The sequence below is a fragment of the Portunus trituberculatus genome, chromosome 41, assembly GCF_017591435.1.
Source record: "Portunus trituberculatus isolate SZX2019 chromosome 41, ASM1759143v1, whole genome shotgun sequence".
NCBI classification, from domain to species: domain Eukaryota; kingdom Metazoa; phylum Arthropoda; class Malacostraca; order Decapoda; family Portunidae; genus Portunus; species Portunus trituberculatus.
In genome coordinates this window covers 15,849,537-15,873,440 of record NC_059295.1, presented here as the reverse complement: position 1 = coordinate 15,873,440, position 23,904 = coordinate 15,849,537, and the positions used below count along the sequence as shown (strand labels likewise).

The 23,904-nt window shown below is 39.3% G+C and overlaps 1 protein-coding gene and 1 long non-coding RNA gene across 2 annotated transcripts; one reads left to right on the top strand and one right to left on the bottom strand.

Moving 5' to 3' along the window:
* Positions 1-6,732: 6,732 nt before the first annotated feature.
* On the bottom strand, positions 6,733-9,920 carry LOC123517086. Its single transcript, XR_006678387.1, has 3 exons — positions 9,795-9,920; positions 7,098-7,100; positions 6,733-6,979 (listed from the first exon to the last, which is right to left on the bottom strand). It is a non-coding gene; the product is annotated as an uncharacterized LOC123517086 (long non-coding RNA).
* A 1,623-nt stretch (positions 9,921-11,543) lies between these two features.
* On the top strand, positions 11,544-20,851 carry LOC123517085 (GATOR complex protein NPRL3-like). Its single transcript, XM_045276956.1, has 12 exons — positions 11,544-11,817; positions 12,395-12,504; positions 12,913-13,095; positions 14,096-14,230; positions 14,353-14,447; positions 14,676-14,784; positions 15,178-15,381; positions 16,112-16,209; positions 16,500-16,629; positions 16,770-17,115; positions 17,305-17,467; positions 19,552-20,851. Exons 1-12 carry the CDS (start codon positions 11,706-11,708, stop codon positions 19,712-19,714), a joined length of 1,848 nt encoding a protein of 615 aa, XP_045132891.1. The 5' UTR covers positions 11,544-11,705; the 3' UTR covers positions 19,715-20,851.
* Positions 20,852-23,904: the final 3,053 nt, after the last annotated feature.

Below are 23,904 nucleotides of genomic sequence, written 5' to 3'. Positions count from 1 at the left end.
GAAAAGCGTTAGCCAAAATTAAGGAGCAAATGTCTTGGCGTGAAATAGTCACGACAAGCAAAGCCATTTCATCGGGCGTACGATGACGTAGGATGACGTTATAGAGAGACACGATGTCGTACATAACATAACATAACATAAATAATAGGACAACAAAGGGCCACCAGGGCCCATCTAGGTTATCCTGTATCAGTCGCACAGCGACCTCGTCATCAGTACTTAAAGATACACTTACAAGTACACAATACATTATATACTAATTCTAAATATTTTGCCCATTAACAGCGAAATCCTCTACAATCTGTGATCCCCATACATGGGGATCATGTCTTGTTTAACTATAGTAAATTTCTTATAAAAACTATCATGCAGCGCTATACATAATTATAAATCTAATAAATTTAAGTGCTTATCTAATCTGATTTTAAACATTGTCAAACTAGTGCTATTTACAACCCTCTCTGGCAATGCATTCCAGAAGTCTACCACCCTATGACTAAAGAAATATTTTCTTATATCTAACCTGCAGCCTTGCTTTCTAATCTTCCTGCCATGATTTCTAGTCCTATTTCCCTCCTCTAAGGTAAAGAAAGATCTCACATCTATGTAGTTTGTATCTGAGAACATTTTAAATAACTCTATCATATCCCTCTTATACATCTCCTCTCAAATGAAAACATGTTTAATTCCTTTAATCTATCTCTATACTCCAGGCGCTTTAATGCTGGTATCATCCTAGTTGCTCTTCTCTGAACTGCTTCTAACATGTTGATATCCTGCCTATAATGGGGTGACCAGGCCTGTATGCAATACTCTAAATGGGGCCTAACATAGGAATTATATAAGCTACGCACCACTTCCTTACTTTTATAACTAACATTTCTATTTATAAAACCCAGGATCCTATTTGCCCTATTTCTTGCTTCTAAACATTGCTTTGAAAATTTCATAGTCCTGTCTATCACTACTCCTAAATCCTTTCCTTCCTCTACTGCCTCTAGCCAACATCCCTCCATCTCATAGCTAAAGTTTGTGTTGTCTTTACCTAAATGCACACTTTTTATAATTAAACTCCATCTGCTACCTGTCTGCCCATGCTATCAGCCTGTCCAGGTCTCGTTGTATTCTGTAATTGTCTTTTTCACCCTGTACTGCACATGCTATCTTAGTATCATCTGCAAACTTTGATACTTTGCTACTAATTCCTATATCTAAATCGTTAATGTACACCAAGAAAAGAATGCTACTAGCGACATGGTTCGACATCGAACGAGTCAGAAATCGTTAAAATAATGAGTTACGACTGGCCTTTGAACATACGTGTGGCAGTGACGCTGCTCTGGTTTGATGAGGGTAAAGCGATAATTTTTAGGTGTCTGTCTGCGTGAGTGTTGCCACATGATGACTTATGCTGGAGTCACACTACAGCTATTTTTTTTTTTTTTTTTTTTTTTTACTATAACACCCCCAACGGTCGTACAGGCCAGTTTTCTGCGATTGCATATGACTGTCGTAACGATTAGGAACATTTCAGTGCAAGAAGGACACGCAAAACGAAGGACGTCCACCTTCGTGGGGGTCTGAAGGTGGATGTTCACTCCTGGTTTCGGAGGCTGCCCCTCCATACTCATGTCCAATGGGCCTGCGATGTCTAAGACATACTCATCATGGCCTTCCTCTGTCCCATCCAGGGTTGCCATGTTTGTCCTTTTAAGGACAGTCTGTCCTTTTTTTAGCCTGTTTGTCCTTAAGTTTTCTTGTAAAAAAGGACAGTCAAATTCTGTCCTTTTCTGTCCTTTTTTCAGCAAAATTTATTTATTTATTTGTTTATTCATTGTGAACCACGGATCCGGTCAAACCTTCAAACACGCAGTCAATAAATTTGTTTCTGCAACTTCCTATCTTTTATTGTTTTATCATATTTGTTCTTGTATTATATGAAAATAAATCGAGCATATTATAAACTTATGATTTTTCTGTGGGATCGCAGACTGGTAACTATAATAAGCAACCGGCAACTCCCTTAAAAAAGCGCTCCCACTCCCAGCCTCCCAGTCTAGCCTAAATGTTGTTAAATTTCATATAACCCTGCAAGTTCTCTCTCTCTCTCTCTCTCTCTCTCTCTCTCTCTCTCTCTCTCTGCTGTTATACACTTTTAAGCACATACCTTAAACACACACACACACACACACACACACACACACACACACACACACACATATATATATATATATATATATATATATATATATATATATATATATATATATATATATATATATATATATATATATATATATATATATATATATATATATATATATATATATATATATATATATATATATATATAATACACACACTTTTGTTGTGCTGTCCTTTTTTGGAGGCAAATGTCCTTTTTTTTAAAGCAGGTCTGTCCTTTTTTCATGTGTAGTGTCTGGCAACGCTGGTCCCATCGTCCAAGGTGGGAAACTATCTTGAGAACACGGTGTGAACTAGGAATTTTTTTTTTTTTTTTTTTTTACTAGCGACATCGCACGAGCTGTCACACTGGTCACGACGATTCTAGCTACAACGTTTTCTTACGGTACTGCCAAACGTATGTTCAAAAACCAGTCATAACTCAATATTTTAACGATTTTTGACTCGGTCGATGCCGAAAGATGTCTTTAGCAGCATGTACCACATCGTATCTCTCTATAACGTCATCGTACGTCATCGTACGCCCGAAATGGCTTTGATTGTCGTGACTCTTTTTTCCCAACAGTCGAATGCAGCACTCGATTGTCGTAATGCTTCTACGATGTCGTGTGACAAGGACATCTTACGACATCGTGCGATAACGCCGCGTTAACATACGACTTGACTCACGACATCTTACGACAGGCCAAACACCGTTAAAATGACGTTATTGCTGCCGGCGACAGCCTTCCTACGACCGTCCGCGACGTCACAGTCAGAAAAAAAAAAGCTGTAGTGTGACCCCAGCATTAACTGGAAACTTCACATCTCATCTCTTGCTAAAACAGCTTCTATAAAGTTCACCGCATTCAATATCAAAATATTTCATTTTAGCTTTTTATTACTTATCTGGCACCAGTATAATTAGCCTACATAATTATTCTGCTACACACATATCACAGTTGTGATGGTCTTTCTAAATTATTGTTTAACTTTGGAAGTAGGTACGTAAGGTATAGAGGGTGAAAACATGCAGTCTCTCTGCTTCTTATTGTTGTTCATGAGGAAAGGAGAGGGGAGCAGAGGAATCATAGAGAAAAGGATAATGAATACATCATTCTTGAATCTTGGCTGACACTTGAGACCTGTCTGCCCCATGTTTAGAGGTTGGTCGACATAACCCGACCTCCTCCCTTATTGTATACACTGCTACAACAATAAAATTATCAATCAATCAATCAATAACACGTTCTCCTCTTGTTTTACTACAGTACACGGACACTTAAAGTACGATTGCCACATATAAACAATGAAAATTCCGGACAGTTTCACTAACACCTGATTTGATATTGGAAAACATGTACTAAATCAATAAAAAAAATTATCTATTTATCTTTGTTGCAGTAACAGGATCACAAGAACACAAAGCAGCAAACAATAATCCAAACTGAAGCCTATATCAATGCAGGTTAAAGAGAAAACTGGCGCGCAACGTGAGGCGAGTCTTGCGACGACACACACACACACACACACACACACACACACACTTGTCTCACAATCGAGAGGGCCGGGTTCGAATCCCGGCAAGCAGCGAGGCAAATGGGCAAGTCTCTTAATGTGTGGCCCCTGTTCACCTAGCAGTAAATAGGTACGGGATGTAACTCGAGGGGTTGTGGCCTCGCTTTCCCGGTGTGTGGAGTGTGTTGTGGTCTCAGTCCTACCCGAAGATCGGTCTATGAGCTTTGAGCTCGCTCCATAATGAGGAAGACTGGCTGGGTGACCAGCAGAAAACCGAGGTGAATCACACACACACAGACACAACGATACCAGCTAATGCTGCTGCTGCTGCTGTTGGTACTACTACTACTACTACTACTACTACCTACTACCTTCCCACACTTCTATTCCCCATTTCTTTCTCTTATCATTACACTTTATGTATTTCATGTGGAGACATCAGGAAATGGCCAGGAAACACTGAGAATTGAAGAAAATGTTGACGAATTGACATGAGCAGGAACGGGAGTTGGTGGGGCGGGGTCTTGGTCCAGGTTACGGTGGTACACAAGTCATAACCATCACCTTATTTTAATACAGTAATGGGCTATTTATCTATTTTGGTGGCTGATTCTGGATTTGCTTCATTATCTGGGTCTGGAAACACAAGGGAATGTAGGCAAACATGGGTTTTTCCGACAGTATGACTGAGATGCCTCTGTGGCCCAATATTTACGTAACTTACATATTTCACTTTAAAAATCGCAAGAAGAAAATTTAAGGTGTCCAGACTGGAAGACACTATACATTTTCAGACGCAAAAAAATATTTAATTAATGACCAAAAAATAATACAATTACCGAGTCTATTGTTTACAAAGCTAAATCCAATGAGCCATCTGTGTTTCAAACTAATGGTGGCACAAACACATCATAATACCTAGAAGGAAAGCACAGTCACCCTACATCATGTTACATTTTCAGAATACGATTTTTTTTTCTTTCCAGCCAAATAAAGAAAGCACTAGGTTACTCACCGTATACAGACTTTTGTTTTCCATTTGAAAATACGAATAGTTAGACTAAATTTTATGGATATATTATTACTTGCGTCATGTTCTCGTATTCTTAAGTCTTACAGCAAACACCAAAACAATTCCTAGGCGAGCTAATGATAAAAAAAAAAAAAGTTAGAATAAAATAATGCCGAAAGTGTTATTTCAGCGAGAAAAAAAAAACATAGGTAGACACGATCTTATTATGGATTATAACTTCATTTACATTCTTATTAATATATCAAATACACACAAAAATATTCATTAATAAACGACAAAAATCGTGATGTAGACCCAAAGTCCTATAGTTTTTTTTTTTTTTTGTACCTTTTCTTGCACCTCCATCTCCCCTCCTTTCCCTCCCATAATCATCACCACCCACTCATCTCCATCTCCACCATGCACTCAAGACAACGAGCCCTTAAAACACCTCCAAAACACTCGAAAAGCGCTCTAAATCATTTGGTAAATTGGCTGCAGGATGAAGAGACGGGGCTGGTGGGGAGTGGCATTTGGCGGGTCGGAGCGCCAGGGATGCTTTGTGTGTGTGTGTGTATTTACCTAGTTGTAGTTTTACAGAGCCTGCGGGCTTTATGCTCGTGTGGCCCCGTCTCCATATCTACACTTATCCTATTTTTCTTTAAAACTATGCACACTCGTTGCTGACACCACTTCACTAAAACTGTTCCAAGTCTCTACACATCTTTGCGGGAAACTATTTTTTAACATCTCTCAGACATCTTCCTTCCTCAGTTTCTTACTATGCGATCTTGTGCTTCTAATGTCATATTCTTCTCTCAGGATTAGTTTCTCATCATCCACTTGATCCATTCCGTGTGTGTGTGTGTGTGTGTGTGTGTGTGTGTGTGTGTGTGTGTGTGTGTGTGTTTATTCACCACGGTCGTCTGCTGGTCACCCAGCCAGCCTTTCCCTTTACGGAGCGATCTCTGAGCTCATAGACCGATCTTCGGGTAGGACTGTGTGTGTGTGTGTGTGTGTGTGTGTGTGTGTGTGTGTGTGTGTTGTCGTGGCGGTGGTGTTGTACCATAACTGTAAAGAGACTGGTGTTGTAACTTCACGAGAGAGAGAGAGAGAGAGAGAGAGAGAGAGAGAGAGAGAGTTTTAATTGGTGTTGTAACCACCACATCACCAATGCAAAAAAATAGATAAATGATAGACAAATAAATAGATAAATAAATAAACGAATAAATAAATAAAATTAGATTAAGTATTCTGATATCTCTACATTGACGTACGTTCCTCACTCCTCATCCTCTTCTTTCTCCTCCTCCAACTCCTCTTCCTCCTCCTAGCTCCTCCTCCTATTATTTATTTTCTGTTTACCGAAATAATCTATAGAGCGAAACCAAACCAGACCAAAGCAGGTGCCACCGGTAAAGTCTTCCTCGCTCCCTCTCTTCCACCATTTCAATCTGAAGAAATATGACTTTTTTTTCTCTCTTTTTGCAGTTTTTGATGGAAGTTGAAATTCGGGATATATGAAGAATTTTTAAGAAAATCCACCCGGTGGCAGATTTCGACACATGAATTCTGGCCATGTCCGAGAAAATCCTAACTTAAGGCAAACACTGATATCTATGTCTGATAAATCAAGAGATATAATCTCTCTACGATACGTGACTTTCCTTGTTCTTAATTGTGATAAATCAAAGAGGATATAGTCTCTATTTACGTTTTTTTTTTTTTTTTTCTTATAATGTGTCTTAGCTTCCTTCTGTTTATGCCTGTAAAATAGAAAATTTGGCTGTTTACTTTTATAAGCAAATGTGGTCTTACAATTTGCCAGTTTCCTATAAAAAAGCTCTCTACAAGTAGTAAAATTAATGTGGTGATATCAAAATAACATGAGAGGTTCATCTGAGGATAGATTATCAATGATTTAGTTAAGCTTATTTCATTAATTTCACAGCTCACCTGGTTACTCACCTGGTTAGCCACCCTTAGCTCCCATAGCAGAAAAATACAACGCAGAGTAGGAAAAAGGTAGCTAGGAAAATGGGTACGCCAGTCAACTTTAGATGTAGATTACTGGATGATTGTAACAAACTGTGAGTGGACTGGAATGTGTACCCATTGAAACGGTTCAGAAATGCAGGATATATTATTGTGCAGCAAACAGCAGCACATGTGTGTATGCATATTACTCCACAAAGTCGTACAGAATGTCGCCTAAATGACTGTGAAGGGCTGATTTGAAGGATGGCAGCGAGTTCAGAGCAACAACTCGGGAAGAGGTAGTAGACAGCTATCATTTTCATTCCAAAGCTGGATGTTGCGTCTATGTACGCAACGACTTAACTTGCTCTCGTGCCCACGCTCTTGAGTCTTCCGAATTTTCCACCATCTGGCTACGACTTAACAGTCACTCTCAAACTAAATTCATCTGTGCTGTTTATCTCTCCCCTAACTCTTCTGACTATAGTAATTTCTTCGACTACTTAACTTCTAAAGTGGAGCACATTCTGTCCCTCTACCCTTTCGCTGAGATTTCCATTCTTGGAGATTTCACTGTTCACCACCAGCTTTGGCTTTCCTCTCCCTTCACTGACCACCCTGGTGAACTAGCCTTCAACTTTGCTATCCTCCATGACCTAGAGCAACTGGTGCAACATCCTACTCGTATTCCTGACCGTCTTGGAGACACGCCCAACATTCTTGATCTCTTCCTCACCTCTAACCCTTCTGCTTATGCTGTCACCCTTTCATCTCCGTTGGGCTCCTCCGATCACAATCTCATTTCTGTATCTTGTCCTATTTTTCCAATCCCTCCGCAGGATCCCCAAAGCGAAGGTGCCTCTGGCGTTTTGCCTCTGCCAGTTGGGGGACCTGAGGAGGTATTATGCTGATTTTCCTGGAATGATTATTGCTTCCGTGTCAGAGACCCATCTCTTTGTGCTGAACGCATAACAGAGGTGTTAGTATCTGGCATGGAGGCGTACATTCCTCATTCTTTTCTCAACCTAAACCTTCTAAACCTTGGTTTAACTCAGCCTGTTCTCGTGCTATACATGATAGAGAGGTTGCCCACAAAAGGTACTTGAGCCTTCCATCTCCTGAATCTCATGCACTTTATATCTCTGCCCGGAATCATGCCAAGTCTGTTCTTCAACTTGCCAAACACTCTTTCATAAATAGGAAATGTCAAAATCTTTCAAACTCAAACTCTCCTCGTGACTTCTGGCATCTAGCCAAAACATCTCAAATAACTTCACTTCTTCATCTTTCCTCCTTTATTTCATCCTGATGGCACCACTGCCATCTCTTCTGTCTCTAAAGCTGAACTCTTTTCTCAAACCTTTGCTCACAACTCCACCTTGGACGATTCTGGGCTTGTCCCTCCCTCTCCTCCTCCCTCTGACTATTTCATGTCTACAATCAAAATTCTTCGTAATGATGTTTTCCATGCCCTTGCTGGCCTAAACCCTCGGAAGGCTTATGGACCTGATGGGGTCCCTCCTATTGTTCTCAAAAACTGTGCTTCTGTGCTTGCACCTTGCCTGGCCAAACTCTTCCAACTTTGTCTATCGACTTCTACCTTTCCTTCCTGCTGGAAGTTCGCCTACATTCAGCCTGTTCCTAAAAGGGTGACCGTTCTAACCCCTCAAACTACCGTCCTATAGCTTTAATCTCTTGCTTGTCTAAAGTTTTTGAATCTATCCTGAATAGGAAGATTCTCAAACATCTGTCACTTCACAATCTTCTGTCTGATCGCCAGTATGGCTTCCGTCAAGGTCGCTCTACTGGTGATCTTCTGGCTTTCCTTACTGAGTCTTGGTCATCCTCTTTTAGAGATTTCGGTGAAACTTTTGCTGTTGCGTTAGACATATCAAAAGCTTTTGATAGAGTCTGGCATAAAGCTTTGATTTCAAAACTGCCCTCTTACGGCTTCTATCCTTCTCTCTGCAACTTTATCTCAAGTTTCCTTTCCGACCGCTCTATTGCTGCTGTGGTAGACGGCTACTGTTCTTCTCCTAAACCTATTAATAGTGGTGTTCCTCAGGGTTCTGTCCTGTCACCCACTCTCTTTCTATTATTCATTAATGACCTTCTTAACCAAACTTCTTGCCCTATCCACTCCTACGCTGATGATACCACCCTACATCTTTCCACGTTCTTTCAGAGACGTCCAACCCTTCAGGAAATTAACAGATCACGCGGGACGCCACGGAACGCCTGACTTCCGATCTTTCTAAGATTTCCGATTGGGGCAGAGAAAATCTAGTAGTTTTCAATGCCTCAAAACTCAATTCCTCCATCTATCAACTCGACACAACCTTCCAGACAACTATCCCTCTTCTTCAATGACACTCAACTGTCTCCCTCTTCCACAATGAATATCCTCGGTCTGTCCTTTGCTCATAATCTTAACTGGAAACTTCACATCTCATCTCTTGCTAAAACAGCTTCTATGAAATTAGGTGTTCTGAGGCGTCTCCGACAGTTTTCTCGCCCCTCCAACTGCTTACTCTGTATAAGGGCCTTATCCGTCCCTGTATGGAGTACTCTTCGCATGTTTGGGGGTTCCAGTCACACAGCTTTGCTTGATAGGGTGGAATCGAAAGCTCTTCGTCTCATCAACTCCCTCCTCTGACTAACTGTCTTCAGTCTCTTTCTCACCGCCGAAATGTTGCATCCCTTTCTATATTTTATCGCTATTTTCATGGTAACTGTTCTACTGATCTTGCTAACTGCATGCCTCCCCTCCTCCTGCGGCCACGCTGCACAAGGCTTTCTTCTTCCTCTCATCCCTATTCTGTCCAACTCTCTAATGCAAGAGTTAACCAGTACGCTCAATCATTCATCCCTTTCACTGGTAAACTCTGGAACTCCCTCCCTGCATCTGTATTTCCGAATTCCTACAACTTGTCTTCTTTTAAGAGGGAGGTATCGAGGCATTTGCTCCCCTAATTCTGGCTGACGGTTTTGGCACTTTTTGAACTCTTTGGAGAGCCAGCGCTCAAGTGGGCTTTTTCTAACTTTCTTTTTTTTGCCCTGCTGGCCCTCTTCCCTACGTAAAAAAAAAAAAAAAAAAAAAAACGGTCAGGCAAAGAATTCCATAAACGGACACACCGGAATGAGAAAAATCGAGATCTAAGATCCACTGAACTGTACTGGTGAGCTAATTTAAAAAGGTGTCCACGAGTATGTGCATGTGGTGTTGTGATGAATAAATCCTTGGGAGAGATAGAACATTCAGAGTGGAAGATCTTCCAGTACTTTATTACGTCAGCACGAGTAAAGCATCCACGTACAGAGTAGAGGTCAAGAGCTAACAAACGCTCTTTGTAGGACTGTCTAGTCATTCCGTCGAGTCCACGACCTCTGAACACTTCCTAGCATCTTTAGATCTCCAAGATAACATGTGTTCCATAGACATGAACAGTATTCTAGTAGTGGTCTTACATGTGTAATGAAAAGATTTAGCATGAAATTCTGTGATCTACAAATAGTTGCTTTTAATAAATTTGCTGCCAGACCTGCAGCCTTGTTAACTGTGGTTTTTATGTGCATGTGGAAGCGTAAAGAAGTGTCAACCAGTACACCAAGATCCTTGTGGGCATTAACCTTTTGTATATCTGTACTATTGAGTGAGTAGGTGTTATATGGGCCTGTGTCTTGCTCTGGAAAAGTGCCTCTGTTGAATCTCAGTGTGACACACTTATCTATATTTAAAGAAAGCCCCCAGGAGTTAGATATTCTATATATAGAGTTGATATCACGTTGGCAGTTAGATATGTCAACAACTGTATGGGTGTGCGGCAAGTTACGAATGGGCAGATAAATCTTTAGATCGTCAGCAAATATTTTGCAATCACTCTTTATGTAAGACGGTAAGTGGTTTACATAGATAATAAAAAGTAAAGGATCGAGAACTGGACCCTGGGGTACTCCACTGGGGATTAACTTGTGACTGCTTGGAGACATTGTTCGCTGAGTGAGGAAGTCTTTGATCCACTGTAGGAGGACACCAGAGATGCCAAGACAGGAAAGTTTTTGTAGGAGAATAGTGTGGTTGACAACATCAAACGCTTTAGAAAAATCAAACAGAATTAAGTCTACTGTATATCCACTGTCTAACCATGATGTGATAGAGTTGTAAGTAAGCAGTAGTTGGTCCTCAGTTGATCTCCCACTCCTGAAGCCAAACTGGTCTGTGCAATTTGGGAGTCGCTATGTTGGTGAGGAGCAGGATACAAGTTTTTGTTCTCAAAAACAGAGGCAAAACTGTCAGCAAATAACTCAGCCATCTGATAACAGTCAGTAGTTAATGATCCATCTGTTAACTTTAAAGGACCTACTGTCGGGGCACAAACTTTTTTCTTGCGCACATACTGGTGCAGAGCTTTAGGGTTATGACGCAAGTTTTTTACAAGAGCCTCTTCATGTTCTTTTTGAGAAATAAAATGGAAGTTTCTGAATTGAGAATTAACATGATTGAAATTATTTAAAGTAATTTGAGCTTGAGGAGAGCGACGACCATGTGTAGCCCTTGTAATTTGTATGATGACCATAATCTGTTTCGCTCTCTTTTTAACTGCTGGGGAGGCTTGAAGGTTTTAAAAGTGGGTTTGGAAGGCTTTCATTATAGATTACAATTTGAAAACCATCAAATTTTCCTGGGAAATATACGGTAAAATGTCTGAAAGTTGGTGGACTAAAGTAATTTCTTATCGAGGATAGATGGGGGGACATGCATGGTGTGGTGCCTTTGGTGATACATGTTCCATAAGGGTTCCATAATTCCCAATCTATTGTAGTCTGCCCGTAAAAAAGAGAGTGTGGGTGTTTACACATGCTGGGCGCGCTGGAGGGTTGCCGTGGAGCCGTGGAGAAGTGGGCAGCGAGCGGGTTGGGATGCCCTATTCATACTACAGCAGGTTGAGATTTATTGCCACCACTAGGGCGTGTATGAGAAACAAGGCGTGCAGCTCCTGCGCCCCTGCCAGCCATGGACGTGGACCCGCTGTGCATAATTATAGTGAAGAATGGGAGCAGAGGAGACAGGCTGCTGTTCCGATACCCCTACACTGACGAGGTGACGCTGGAAACCAAGATAAAAGGTGTGTGTGAGTGATGGCAGGGACAATGTGATAATCTCGCGGCTTCTTGATCAAAATTCAATAATCTTTATTTATATGATTATTTATTTACTTGCATATTTTATAGACATGGATGCCAGCAGTTACTAGACTGTAGCAATCAAAAGAGAACTCTCCCCACTTTCTCTCTCTCTCTCTCTCTCTCTCTCTCTCTCTCTCTCTCTCTCTCTCTCTCTCTTAACTAACCTAACCAAGCTCTGAGGAAGATGTATCAGCGGTACATGTCACCTCAACTAGGTTACGTTAGCTAGGTAGGTTAGGTTAAAGTTAGGGTTAGGGTTAGTTGAAAGAGAGAGAATGGGAGAGTTCTTTTGCTTGATTGGCTACAGTGTATACGTATCTGGCTAAGATCTGGTGACTTTGGCATCCCACAAATTGTGCCAGCTGATGGCCTGGTGACAGGATCCTTTTACTTTGGTAGTGCCTAACTTGTATATCTTTAAACTCAGAAATCATATTATTGTATCAGTATTATTGCTTGCAGAAAATAGTATTGATTTAGAAGTAAATTAAATGCATGAAAGTTTTTTCTCTGCAGACAAGCGGCCAACACCATACTCCCTGATCACTGAGGAAAGCATTCAGACTCCTCCTGAGCCGCACACTTCAAACATTTCCAATGGCAAACTTGTTGGCTTTCATGACAAGGTGAAGTTTTAACTGGTTAGTCGGTTACAGTGGTGTAGTGATAGGGGGTTGTGAGTAGGGCGAATGCCTCAGGTGGCACATTTCTCAGGGGATGCCACAAGCAAGGCTATTGAGAATATTGATATTCAGACTGTTACTTTAGACTTTGCAAAATTGAAGATGCGCTAAATATTGATTTATAATTCATGTATTTATAGTATAATATATGTTTATATACATAATAAACAAGTGTATTATGCCTAATCTCACATTTTTATTATTTTCAGGGGTGGTATTTTCAGGTTCCACCCCATGTAAATTTATCTCTCACTGCACCACTGGTCAGTTGCATGTAGAGTCACAATCAATTGATATAATTGAAGCATATTATTACTGTATTGTGTATTCTAATATTTTCATATTTCTCAGACATTGTCAAACCTCTTTGCTGTTAAGAGTGAATTAAGCGACAGTAAGTTTGAGCTGAAGGTAAATGATGTGAGGTTTGTGGGTCACCCACTGCGCCTCAACCCAGCCTTAGTCCGAGCCCCAACTCAGGGCAAGAGGAAGCCTTCCACTATCATTCTTGTCAACATTGTCTTTGCTCTGAAGGTGAATCATCTGTGTTCTGTTAACTAAAGGTCACAAAGTTGGAATGAATGGCTAATTTATGAAGATTTTATCTGTTTATTGTTTGAAAAGAAACTGGCAGACATCAGTTTGAGTATAGCCTATGATGATTATACATAACCCATAACCATCAGCTAGACACCTTTCTAGCTTGATCTAATCTTGAAAATACAAAACCCAAGTGTCACTGGAAGTGCACTACAAGATACTATCAGAGGATTACAAAATGGTTCACTAATTGTTTGATTTGCACTGTACCTGGCCATTAGATAAACTCAACATATTTTTTTTCTTTTCTTTTTTTTTTTAGCTTTCCTTGGACATGTTTTCATTATTAATGTCTGCTTAGAGTATTGTAACAAATTGTTTGTTGGAATTTAAGTTTATGTCTCTATACCAGACCTACATCACTTGTGAATGGCATTAGCTGATTGGATCAGATTTGAGCAAATGCATTCTAGGTCATATCACTGTTTGTGTACTCATAACTGCTTGCTTAATGTTAATTATATGCAATCACTCTTCCTTGCTTCACAGATGTCAATCTCACATCAAAAATTTGTCACACTGTCCATTCACCTCATTTGTCGTGTTTGCTATAGTGTAGTTGCAATCATTTCACTTATTGCTCATCTCTCCTCTTTGCCTGGCCAAATCACTGAAAGACTCCCTGCTCCACATGATAGAAGAGTTCTCTTGAAAATCACATACTAGGGAATTAATAATTTATACTTTGATTCTCAAAAGGAAAAGTCATTTACCCTGTCATAATTTTTGGCCAAGGGTCATTAGGTTGCAATATTAAGAATCTTTTCCATATCACATAAAAGTAAGGATTAGTCTTAATGTTAAGATTGGACTCCATGTATCTATTATAATGGCTGTTTCATGTGAGCATCAAATGAAAAACTACCATGACACAACTTTGTAGATTAATTCCATAATCTTTTTATAGAAATATTGATTGCAATTGGTATTCCAGGCAACTATTAACCATGATGTTGTCAATTGCTACCATGATCTCAGTAAACGGCTGGGCATTGCTTTACGCCATGAAGAATATCGTTGTCAGTTCCTGTCTTCTCAAGCCAAAATAATGCTTGCAGCTCATGATGAGGTATGTATTTAAAAACTTACAGACTGTTGGTTGATTCCTTGATAGTGTTAAGGAAAGGGTCTATTGTAGTACTCATGTAGCTTTCATGTATGCTATCAATATTACATGTCTTTCTTTCCCAGGCTACTCAGCTCCCAGAAGATGGTCAAGTCTCACCCTTCCAGCTTATCCTGGATCGCAGTCTTCTGGCCCAACACCTCAAGCAAACTTATGATGAGTAAGGAAGCTAAGGTCTTCAAAATTGTATCAGCTTTGATTTTCATATGGAATAAGTGCAAATAACTTGGTATATCAGCTGCCTCATACCAAAATTATTTATTTAGGTGGCATGTTATGTTACTCTTTTATAACACTTCCTCCATAATCTGAAAGATAACTTTATGTGGATCTCTTCAAAGTGTTTGGAAAAACACTGAGCTCAAATACACTTTTGTTTTTCCTTCAGGTTATGTGGTTCAGGTATTGTTCAGCTCCGACTTAACAACTGGATTGAAGTTAGTTTCTGTTTGCCACAGAAAGTGCACCGCAGCTTAGCAACAGGACTGCCAGTTGATGTAAGCTACCTATCTATTTATGTGTATGGGATGGCTTAGACAATGTACCACATTCATACACACACTATTCACACTCTTAACCCCTGTTGTACTAAGAGATAAACCAGTAATTGCAAATGAGGCTTGAATAAATTCGATAAATATAATGATTATTTTCTTGATTGTACTGTACATAATTGGGAAGGTATGTAAGATAATTTTTGAAATAATGCTGAGATTCAAAACTAAAAAGAAATAGTTTGTCAGAGAACTATGAACTACATCTTGTTTCTCTAAACTGTTTACTACCTCTAGCTTGTAAGAGTGACTTGTCAGTATTGTGTAATGATTTTTTTTTTTTTTTTTTTTTCCCACAAAAATTAATAGTGATTATCTACTTTTATTTAATTCCAGTGTGAGGGTTTACTAAAAGGACTGAAAGCCTTGAAGCCTTACCACACCTTCTTGCTGTTAGTTGAACGTGCAGAGCTGCTGCACTCTCTCTCCCCTGATGCCTCCCCAGCCCTGTGGAGACTACTTCATGTAGAGGAGTCCCATCTCACTCCATTCTTTACATTGGCAGCAGATGCTGACCTGACCCTCACTCAGGTCTTCATGGTGAGTGTGTGACATAAGGCAATGGAAGCTTGTGTTTGAATGGCCTTGTATTGGATGATAAAATGAAGAGATTAATGCAATACAAAATCATTTCTTTTGGTTAAAGATGTGCAAGATATTAAAATTAAGGATAAATATCAGTTTCAAATTCCTTTAATGAAAATGCAGACTGCATATTTCTGTTTACTTATTTGTGTGGATCTCTTTTCTTAACTACTCTCATTGTGGGAAAATCAGCCTGGTATACTGATAAAGATAAATGACAATGTCAGCAATAGTGGTGTTGTGAATAACACACACACACACACACACACACGGTCCAGTAGCTCAGTGGTTAGAGCGCTGGCTTCACAAGCCAGAGGACCGGGGTTCGATTCCCTGGCCGGGTGGAGATATTTGGGTGTGTCTCCTTTCACATGTAGCCCCTGTTCACCTAGCAGTGAGTAGGTACGGGATGTAAATCGAGAAGTTGTGACCTTGTTGTCCCGGTGTGTGGTGTGTGCCTGGTCTCAGGCCTATCCGAAGATCGGAAATAATGAGCTCTGAGCTCGTTCCGTAGGGTAACATCTGGCTGTCTTGTCAGAGACTGCAGCAGATCAAACAGTGAATCACACACACACACACACACACACACACACAGTTTGTAAATACAAGTCCTTTGTGTATTTGTTACATGTTAAGATTTTTCTTACTTGAGGCTTGAAGTTGTATTCCTGTGTTTGGTCTTCAGTTGGTGGGTCATCTGGTGTACTGGGGCAAGGCAACAATCATCTACCCAGTGTGCAGCACAAATATGTATGTGCTCTCTCCCCATGCACTAACTGTTATGTGAGTATTCAGGAGTGGATTATATGGGAATGTACGCTTTAGTACGTATTTAACTCATTTAATATAATGGTTTATTTTGTTGTCCCACTTCCTGAACATTTGCTTCAATTAATTTTTTGCCAAAACAAGATAATTTTAGTGTAACATGGGACTGCATGTTAGTCACTCCTCTGTAAAATAATTATGAAAATGTTATATGAAATATTGTTTTTTTCTTATAAAAGAATAGGAATGACTATAATTTTGTAGATAGATAGGTATTGTTGTTAACAAGTATTTTCATCCTCCAGAAACAGCCAGTTGGCCGATGCCTTCCGTGATGAATTCCCGGGAGCTTCACTTCATGTCATGTTAGCAGATTTTTCTCTTCCAACATCACTGAGTGACAAATGTCATCCAATAAATTCACCCATTCAGCAGGTAGCTGGCTTTCAATCTTTATGTGAAGATATTATTTTGTAATTGACGAAAGTTTGTCTACCATTGTATCAGGTATGCTGATTTTCTATTTTGTCTGATTTAAGATTTTGACTTATGAGACTGATTACATTTATCACCAGCAAGAGCAAGTGCAGCAAATACTGTGGCTGCTAAAGCATGGTTTGCTGCAGCAGCTGCACACCTATGTTTACTTGGCACCCACCCTTACCCTGGATACTGACAACTCAAGAGGAAGCAGCCGAGAGATTGGCGGGACAGGGCCTCTGGGGAGTCATGGCACCAGTTCTCCAGCCAGCACCAGCATCCCCACCCCAACAGTGCATGAGCCTCCACCTCTCTCTCAGGAACCTGTCTCACTGATCTCCCAGCCACCACCTGGCCACCACCCTGACATAACTCAGGACGCCCTCCACCGGGCAGCAGTGCAGCTCAGCCACCCTGCTTCAGAGAGTGACCTGGGCTCAGGTGAGTAATGTGCACTAGCTACCCAGACAATAGTTAATGGTACATAACTTGCATCACTGGGATTTACAGGTCTTATTATTGTCATATATACTGTATGTCTATTTGCATATTTGTGTCATTGTTTGTTAGTTTAATCTCAAAATAAACTATAAAATTAGATATTGATGCACCAATGTCTTTTTGTCATAGTTTGCAGTGATGAGAGGAGTCCCAGTCCTGGTGTGACTCTTGGCACTACTCCAGAGCTTTCAGTCCACCACCAGCTGGACTCTGTGTTGTCTCTAGCAGAGAAGGAAATGGTGATGAAGGTGGAAGCAGCACAAAACCCAGAGGACCTTAAGCTGTTTGCTAAGTTAGTGTTTACTCTTGTTCTCTATTAATTCAGTGTCTAATGTGTCTTAATATACGTACCAGGCTGGCCTTGTTCTTTGGGGCTGGGATGGCTAAGACAAGTTATTGAATATCATCCAGAATAGACTCAAAAGCTGGAGATGGAGAAGAGTGTTAAGGTCATACATAGTTATAACATGTCTCCAAGTTTATCTTCACCTTCTATATTCATATATATATATATATATATATATATATATATATATATATATATATATATATATATATATATATATATATATATACAGTGGTACCTCTAGATACGAAAACTTCTGTATACGAAAATTTCATTTTACAAAATGATATGAAGATTTTTTCACTTCATATTTTGAAAAATTACTCAGCATACGAAAGATACTAAACAAAACTCAAAATTCCTGTGTGCAGAAAATTTTAAAATTCTCGCCATTTAGAAACTAAAAAAAATAAATAAATAAATACCATATTTTACGGCTTGCAAGACGCTGCATCTTGGAAGATGCACCCTAATATTTGAAAGAAATTTCTAAGAAAAAAGTCTGTCATACAAGAACTCATTCACCATATACCCGACCACTGAACACAAAAACATCAGAAGCAAGGAGACTGCAAGACACTATTGTTTCAGCACTCATTACAAATTTGCTGGAGCACTCACCACAAATTTAAAACTATGTAAATAAAAACATCATAGGTAAATACGTATACACAGTGAAACAGTTCATCTCTTCTTGTTTTAGTGGCGGGCGACAGCATGTATTGGACGTATTGTTTACATTACGGAATCACTTGCCCAATCGCTGAAACCGAACGTGTCAGTGCTGCAGTTTGTATTTATTTTAGTTTGCAATCATGCTTCACAGTCTTTAACATTATGAATATAATTCACAAGTGGAGTTTTGACTCTTGCTTGAACGAGTAAGCCATTTGGATGTTCTATTAATAAAAGTATAAAGCCACCTGGCATGTGTGTGTGTTCGTGTGCATGTACGTACGTGTGTGTTGCAATGAAACGAGGGATCGGGCCATTTTCTCCACACGCCGAGTAGGCTGCAGGAAGGATTATGGTATTGGAAATACTTGTAACAGCTAATAATAATAATTTCAAGTGTTTCGTAAAGTTGAGTGTTAATGTTTCCTGCCATTTTCTATATTTTCTGCTGTTTGCCTCCTCTGCCACCACTTTCGCTTTCGGACATCACCTCACTCGAAAGGCAAGGTTCCACATTTTCGTATAATTTTCGCATTATTATTATTCATTTATTATTGCATTATGTTCTATTATCTACTTCATTTACAGGTATTAACGGTTAGGTCAGGTATATTGAATGATTCAAATGTATTTGGCTCTTATTTCATTCTGGTTTTACCCTATTATAAAATTTAATGTTGTGTTTTCGTAGAGCTTGGAAAGAATTAGGCAATTTACATGTAAAACGCAACTCATTATACGAAAAATCATAATATGAAAGCCACTCTGGAACGAATTAATTTCATATCTTGAGGTACCACTGTATATATATATATGTGTGTGTGTGTGTGTGTGTGTGTGTGTGTATATATATATATATATATATATATATATATATATATATATATATATATATATATATATATATATATATATATATATATATATATATATATTACACAAAACACTCAGTACCTCTACACTGTCATATAACCTGTGTGTTTCAGTTTCACATGACTTGTAGCCTATTCTGTTCTGTCTTGCTTTATATGTGTTATACTTCACTGCACTTTTTTTGCATCTACAGCAACATGTAATCAAAATAATTGTAATAGTCCATCTCAACTGCATCTATCTTCCATCTTATATCTTATTGGCAGTTGTTGCTTGTCAGTGCTTCACTCTTAGTCTCGTTTACTCTTGTACCCTTCCAAATTTTCTACTAGCCAGGTAAGTTTCTCCTCTGAATCAGCTGTGAGTGCAGTATCATGTAGCTAATTCAGATTTTACTCCCAACATTCACCAAACTGTAGCCTTTATCATACATTCTTTAACCTGCAATGAGTAATTGATTTTTTATGGACATTCCCTCACAGATTGTGTGTGTACTTTCGAGGGCACCACCACCTGGAGGAGATAATGTACCGGGCCAATCTGCGGCGCTCCACATTGCTGCACCTCATTGAAAAGTTCCGGCCAGTGCTGATCACCTGCCAACACCCGGATGACTCCATTACCCTCTTCTCTTACACCAAGTGATACTGAATGTTATTAGTGTTCAGTCTATTACAAGCACATCTTATCAGTCAAAAAATCAAATCCCTTTATTTTCCACTTTTTCTTTTGTTGTCCTATATCTGATATTTTCAAGGTATTTGTTGGTAAAGTGCATTTATTTTAATTGAATGGTTAGAATTTTGCATGTCAGTCATTGTACAAATTTCCTCCATCAAGTGCTGTCTGTAGTTTGTTCTGCAAAAAAATCCTGAATGCATACTAGATACAATTACAAAGAAAACCAAATTAAGTAAATGACAAGCAGCTGACTACTTATGAAAGTAAAAAAGGAATAATGATTATGTGGTGATTATGGCTTGAAATTAGCCATCAGATAATTATGTTTATGATATGAATGGTCATGAAATTAATAGATAGTTCTCAATAGTTATCTGTACAATAGCGATCCAAGAATCACAGGTCAGTGCCACAGTGCCACTCTTCATCACACTGAACTTTCTTCAGTTAAAATTTGCCATTATCTGTGTCCACAAGAATATTATATTGGATCAGGTTTTAGAAATATGCCATGACCACCAGTTGATGCAAGAGGAGCCCAGCTATTTTAGCGTGCTGAAAGATGGCTGCCATCAATTAAACCAATCTTGTTAAAAACTTTGTTCCTAAAACATGTATGGTATACTTTAGAAGCACCAAAGTAACATTCAGAGCAGGTTATATGAAGCTACAAGGAGAAGCAGGTGATAATAGCTTGTCTATGCCAGAAATGACTATACCTTTTGGTATACATATTTGTATGCCTATTCGTCTTTATTGTTTTTATGCTGTTTATTAGTTAACCTGATATGTTTGCCATGTTGTTATAGTAATGTGTGCTGTGTTTTTATATTTTACCAAAGAAAAGTATTGTGATACTTAACTGAAATGTCTGGAGCTGGACTCATCTCTTAGTGCAAAGAAATACATGTACTGTATTTCATGGAGAAAATATGCAATGCCTTTGCATTTATCAGTGATTGTTGCTGTATACATGGAGTGTATCACTTGTAAAAGTGAGGACTCTATTGTATGCTGTATATGTTTATCTACGATAGATATTTATATTAAAACAGTATATGTATATTTGTAAACTTGGAATATAAATATATTTATTATCAATAAAGGCTATACATAACCTTATTAGTCTTAAATGAATTATACTAAAAAAATTCATTTGCCTGTTATACTGCTTAAGTAGCATGTGTGACTCAAAATAATTTCTTCTGGTGTATCCCAGGGTGGGACATTCATTCATAAGGGCACCACAGAGCTGTCAGGTGGATGAACACAGCACAGGGATATGGTCTGCTAATGTGAAGAAAATGCAAAGGTAAATTATTTTTAATCTGTTGAGTGCCAGTAGGATCAATATGTATATACACATTGCTCAGTTATACTAGCACTAGTTCATGATATTTGCCTACTTGGCATGGAGAGAAAGATAAAGCTACAAACAATAAAACCTACGAGTAAGATGGAGATAATGAGTGGAAGGCTTACCATTTCCACTCTTGCTGGAACCATCAGGTCAATACTGCTACATTACTCGTTTTGCATTGATTTATAATATCTATCTACAGAACTGAGGGGGTATAGCCGCGGCAGTAAGGCTTACTTTAGCAAGTAAAAGAGAAATCTGATATAGAGGTAATGACTACTGAATGCGATGACATGGGTTCTTCACTCTAAAATCGTCATGAAAATCTACGTTGTTGGTATGCCCAATTTCACCATTCGGTCATCGATTCTTATTTTAGGCTTTAAGGAATGTTTTCACCCGAAAATTACTAGGTGAAAGATATCAGTTACTATAATGATTTCTTCCAGACTGATTGATCAATTAAACGGAATAGAGAAGAAAAATAAATAAATACGTTAAGTAAAGATTGTTGAAGTGATGCAAGAGTAAAGTTTTCATGAGTATGTGCGTGAAAGGTAAAACTTATTAAGGTAGCAAATATGAGACGAGAGATCAGCCGTAAACTTGAAAAATATAGTTAAAAGTAAAAGAAGGTGACGGAACAATGAAAGTAACTAACCGTGATATATCATCATCATCATCATCATCATTTATTTATCAACATATAACGGCAAAGCATTACAAAGGTAAACAAAAGTAGAAGACTCATGGAAAAACATAAACTGCGATGACAAATCCTCCTGTAATCTCTCTCTCTCTCTCTCTCTCTCTCTCTCTCTCTCTCTCAGTAAAAAATTTCAGTGCCTGCAAAAGGAACAATAGTCATCAGACCATATTTCGATACAGTCACAATTCACTCCAAAAATTGTTTCAAAGTTTTCATTTTGTTTATGCATCACGAATCCTTTACTCGACAATAAGACTTGCCTTGAGCTGGGAGTGGGTCAGGTGGAGTTGGCAACGCTCCAGCACTATGTCCTTCCCTTCATATCTGTGAATGGCGACCTACAGAAACGTGAATGTGGATTGGGCTAGATGTCTTGGCCTTTAGAAGCCTAATAGCGGCGCCATACCAGTCAAGTAGTCAGTCAGTCAGTCACAGCCGCGATGCACATTCGCCGGCAACATTCAATTGCTCGCCTCATGCGGGTAGAGGATGAGTCAAAGACCTCTTTGAGCCCCCTTCATGTCGCTGTGACCTTCACCCACACATTTCGTTGTAAAGAACTGATCTTTTATCCTTTTATTGAAGACCTTGTATACGTAAATATTTAAGTGAGTGTCAACTGAGAAAAAGAAGAAAGATTTTGTGGCAATAAATGGTAGGTGTGTATTGTTATGATTAATACGTACGTAGCTAGTATAGAAATAACGATGTAGTTTCAGTAATATGTGATTTAAATAGTTATAAAATCCACACACGGTTACATTGCAGCAGTGCCTAGATGTGACCTGCCGGAACTTCCTACACTCATAAATACACCTGCTGCGACTCTTGGACGGGGGCCCAGCACCAGGCTGGTTTAGCGGCCCAGGCGCCTTCCTGCAGCTGCGCTTACGTAGTTTTCGGGTTTAACGTCGTCTCGTGTGGCTAGTCTTGTATTGTCAACAAGCCCTTGACCTGCCACTCTCCATCTGTCAGATACATATTCCTGGACCTGCCCACAGAGTGCAGGCTGTGGAATCAATGTCATCTCCATCAAAGGTCTGTTTCTTCGCGTTTCCTATAAAGACGTGGGTGGCGCTGAGAATACTGTCCCTCTCGCCTAGCGGCAAACCTATCTTTATGGAGTGATGACTTTACCAGTCATGATACCACACTGATCAGATCTATGTTGTAGTGACAATAAGCTTATTAACTGTTCTGGAAAATTATCGCTTTGCTCTAAAAATAATGATAGTAAATGAATAAATAGATAAATGAACAGATATCTAATGACAATGATAATGACTTCACAAAAAAAAAAAGAAGAAACGTAAACGTAGCTTTTTTGTGGACACTGGTTATGTGTGGGGATGGTCAAGAAATTTGTTAAAGGCAAGTTTAGGTTCCTTGGTTTCTTGTTGCTGTTTGCTCTATCCATGGTTTTAAAACTTCTGCGCTTATTATTTAATTAAAATCCATCATAAAACTGAAGTCACTATTCACCATTAGCTCTTTGTGGCCACGGCTTCTCCCGACCCATTCCCTTCCTCCCGCATGGGGTCAGCGGCCGTCCCCTGTCTGGGCTTTCGTTAAAGCGGCAACCGAGCTTCTCTTCCTTAATTAAGATAATCTCGCTCCCTTGGCAGCAACACCTTAACCGGGTCACCCACACTAATCTGCCTTTCCATTTTTTTTTTTTTTTTTTTTTCCAGCACATCCTTCACCACTCAGCACACCAGCATCACTGGGCGTTATGCGGGTTCATCTCTGACCATGATCATTTTGCCGGTGCGTGTGACCTTCACTTCAAACGGTGTCATGCCTCACAACAACGACTTTCAAGTACTAAACAACGCTAGCTAATGGCTGGTGCACAAGGGGATGAGGATTTTCATAACATAAGAGTCTTCGCCTTTACTCCTCTATATCTCTAGATCAAACAGTGTTGCTCATCATAAACTGTATGCCTCTCAATGGCAATTTCAAGTCTACTACTGTTTGTTCATCTCTGTGTGCCTTTTTGACATCGCTGTGATCATCCCCATCTCAGTATATAGGTGCAATAGTCTATATACTTTTCATTACATGTTATACAATTTCCGTTTA

What these genes read in the sequence shown, in the direction of transcription:
- LOC123517085 (XM_045276956.1), top strand. Translation starts at nt 11,706, where the DNA reads ATGGACGTGGACCCGCTGTGCATAATTATAGTGAAGAATGGGAGCAGA. An exon ending in CTCAAGCAAACTTATGATGA is followed by an intron (nt 14,448 to 14,675) that starts GTAAGGAAGCTA and finishes TTTTTCCTTCAG; the next exon opens with GTTATGTGGTTCAGGTATTG. An exon ending in CAACAGGACTGCCAGTTGAT is followed by an intron (nt 14,785 to 15,177) that starts GTAAGCTACCTA and finishes ATTTAATTCCAG; the next exon opens with TGTGAGGGTTTACTAAAAGG.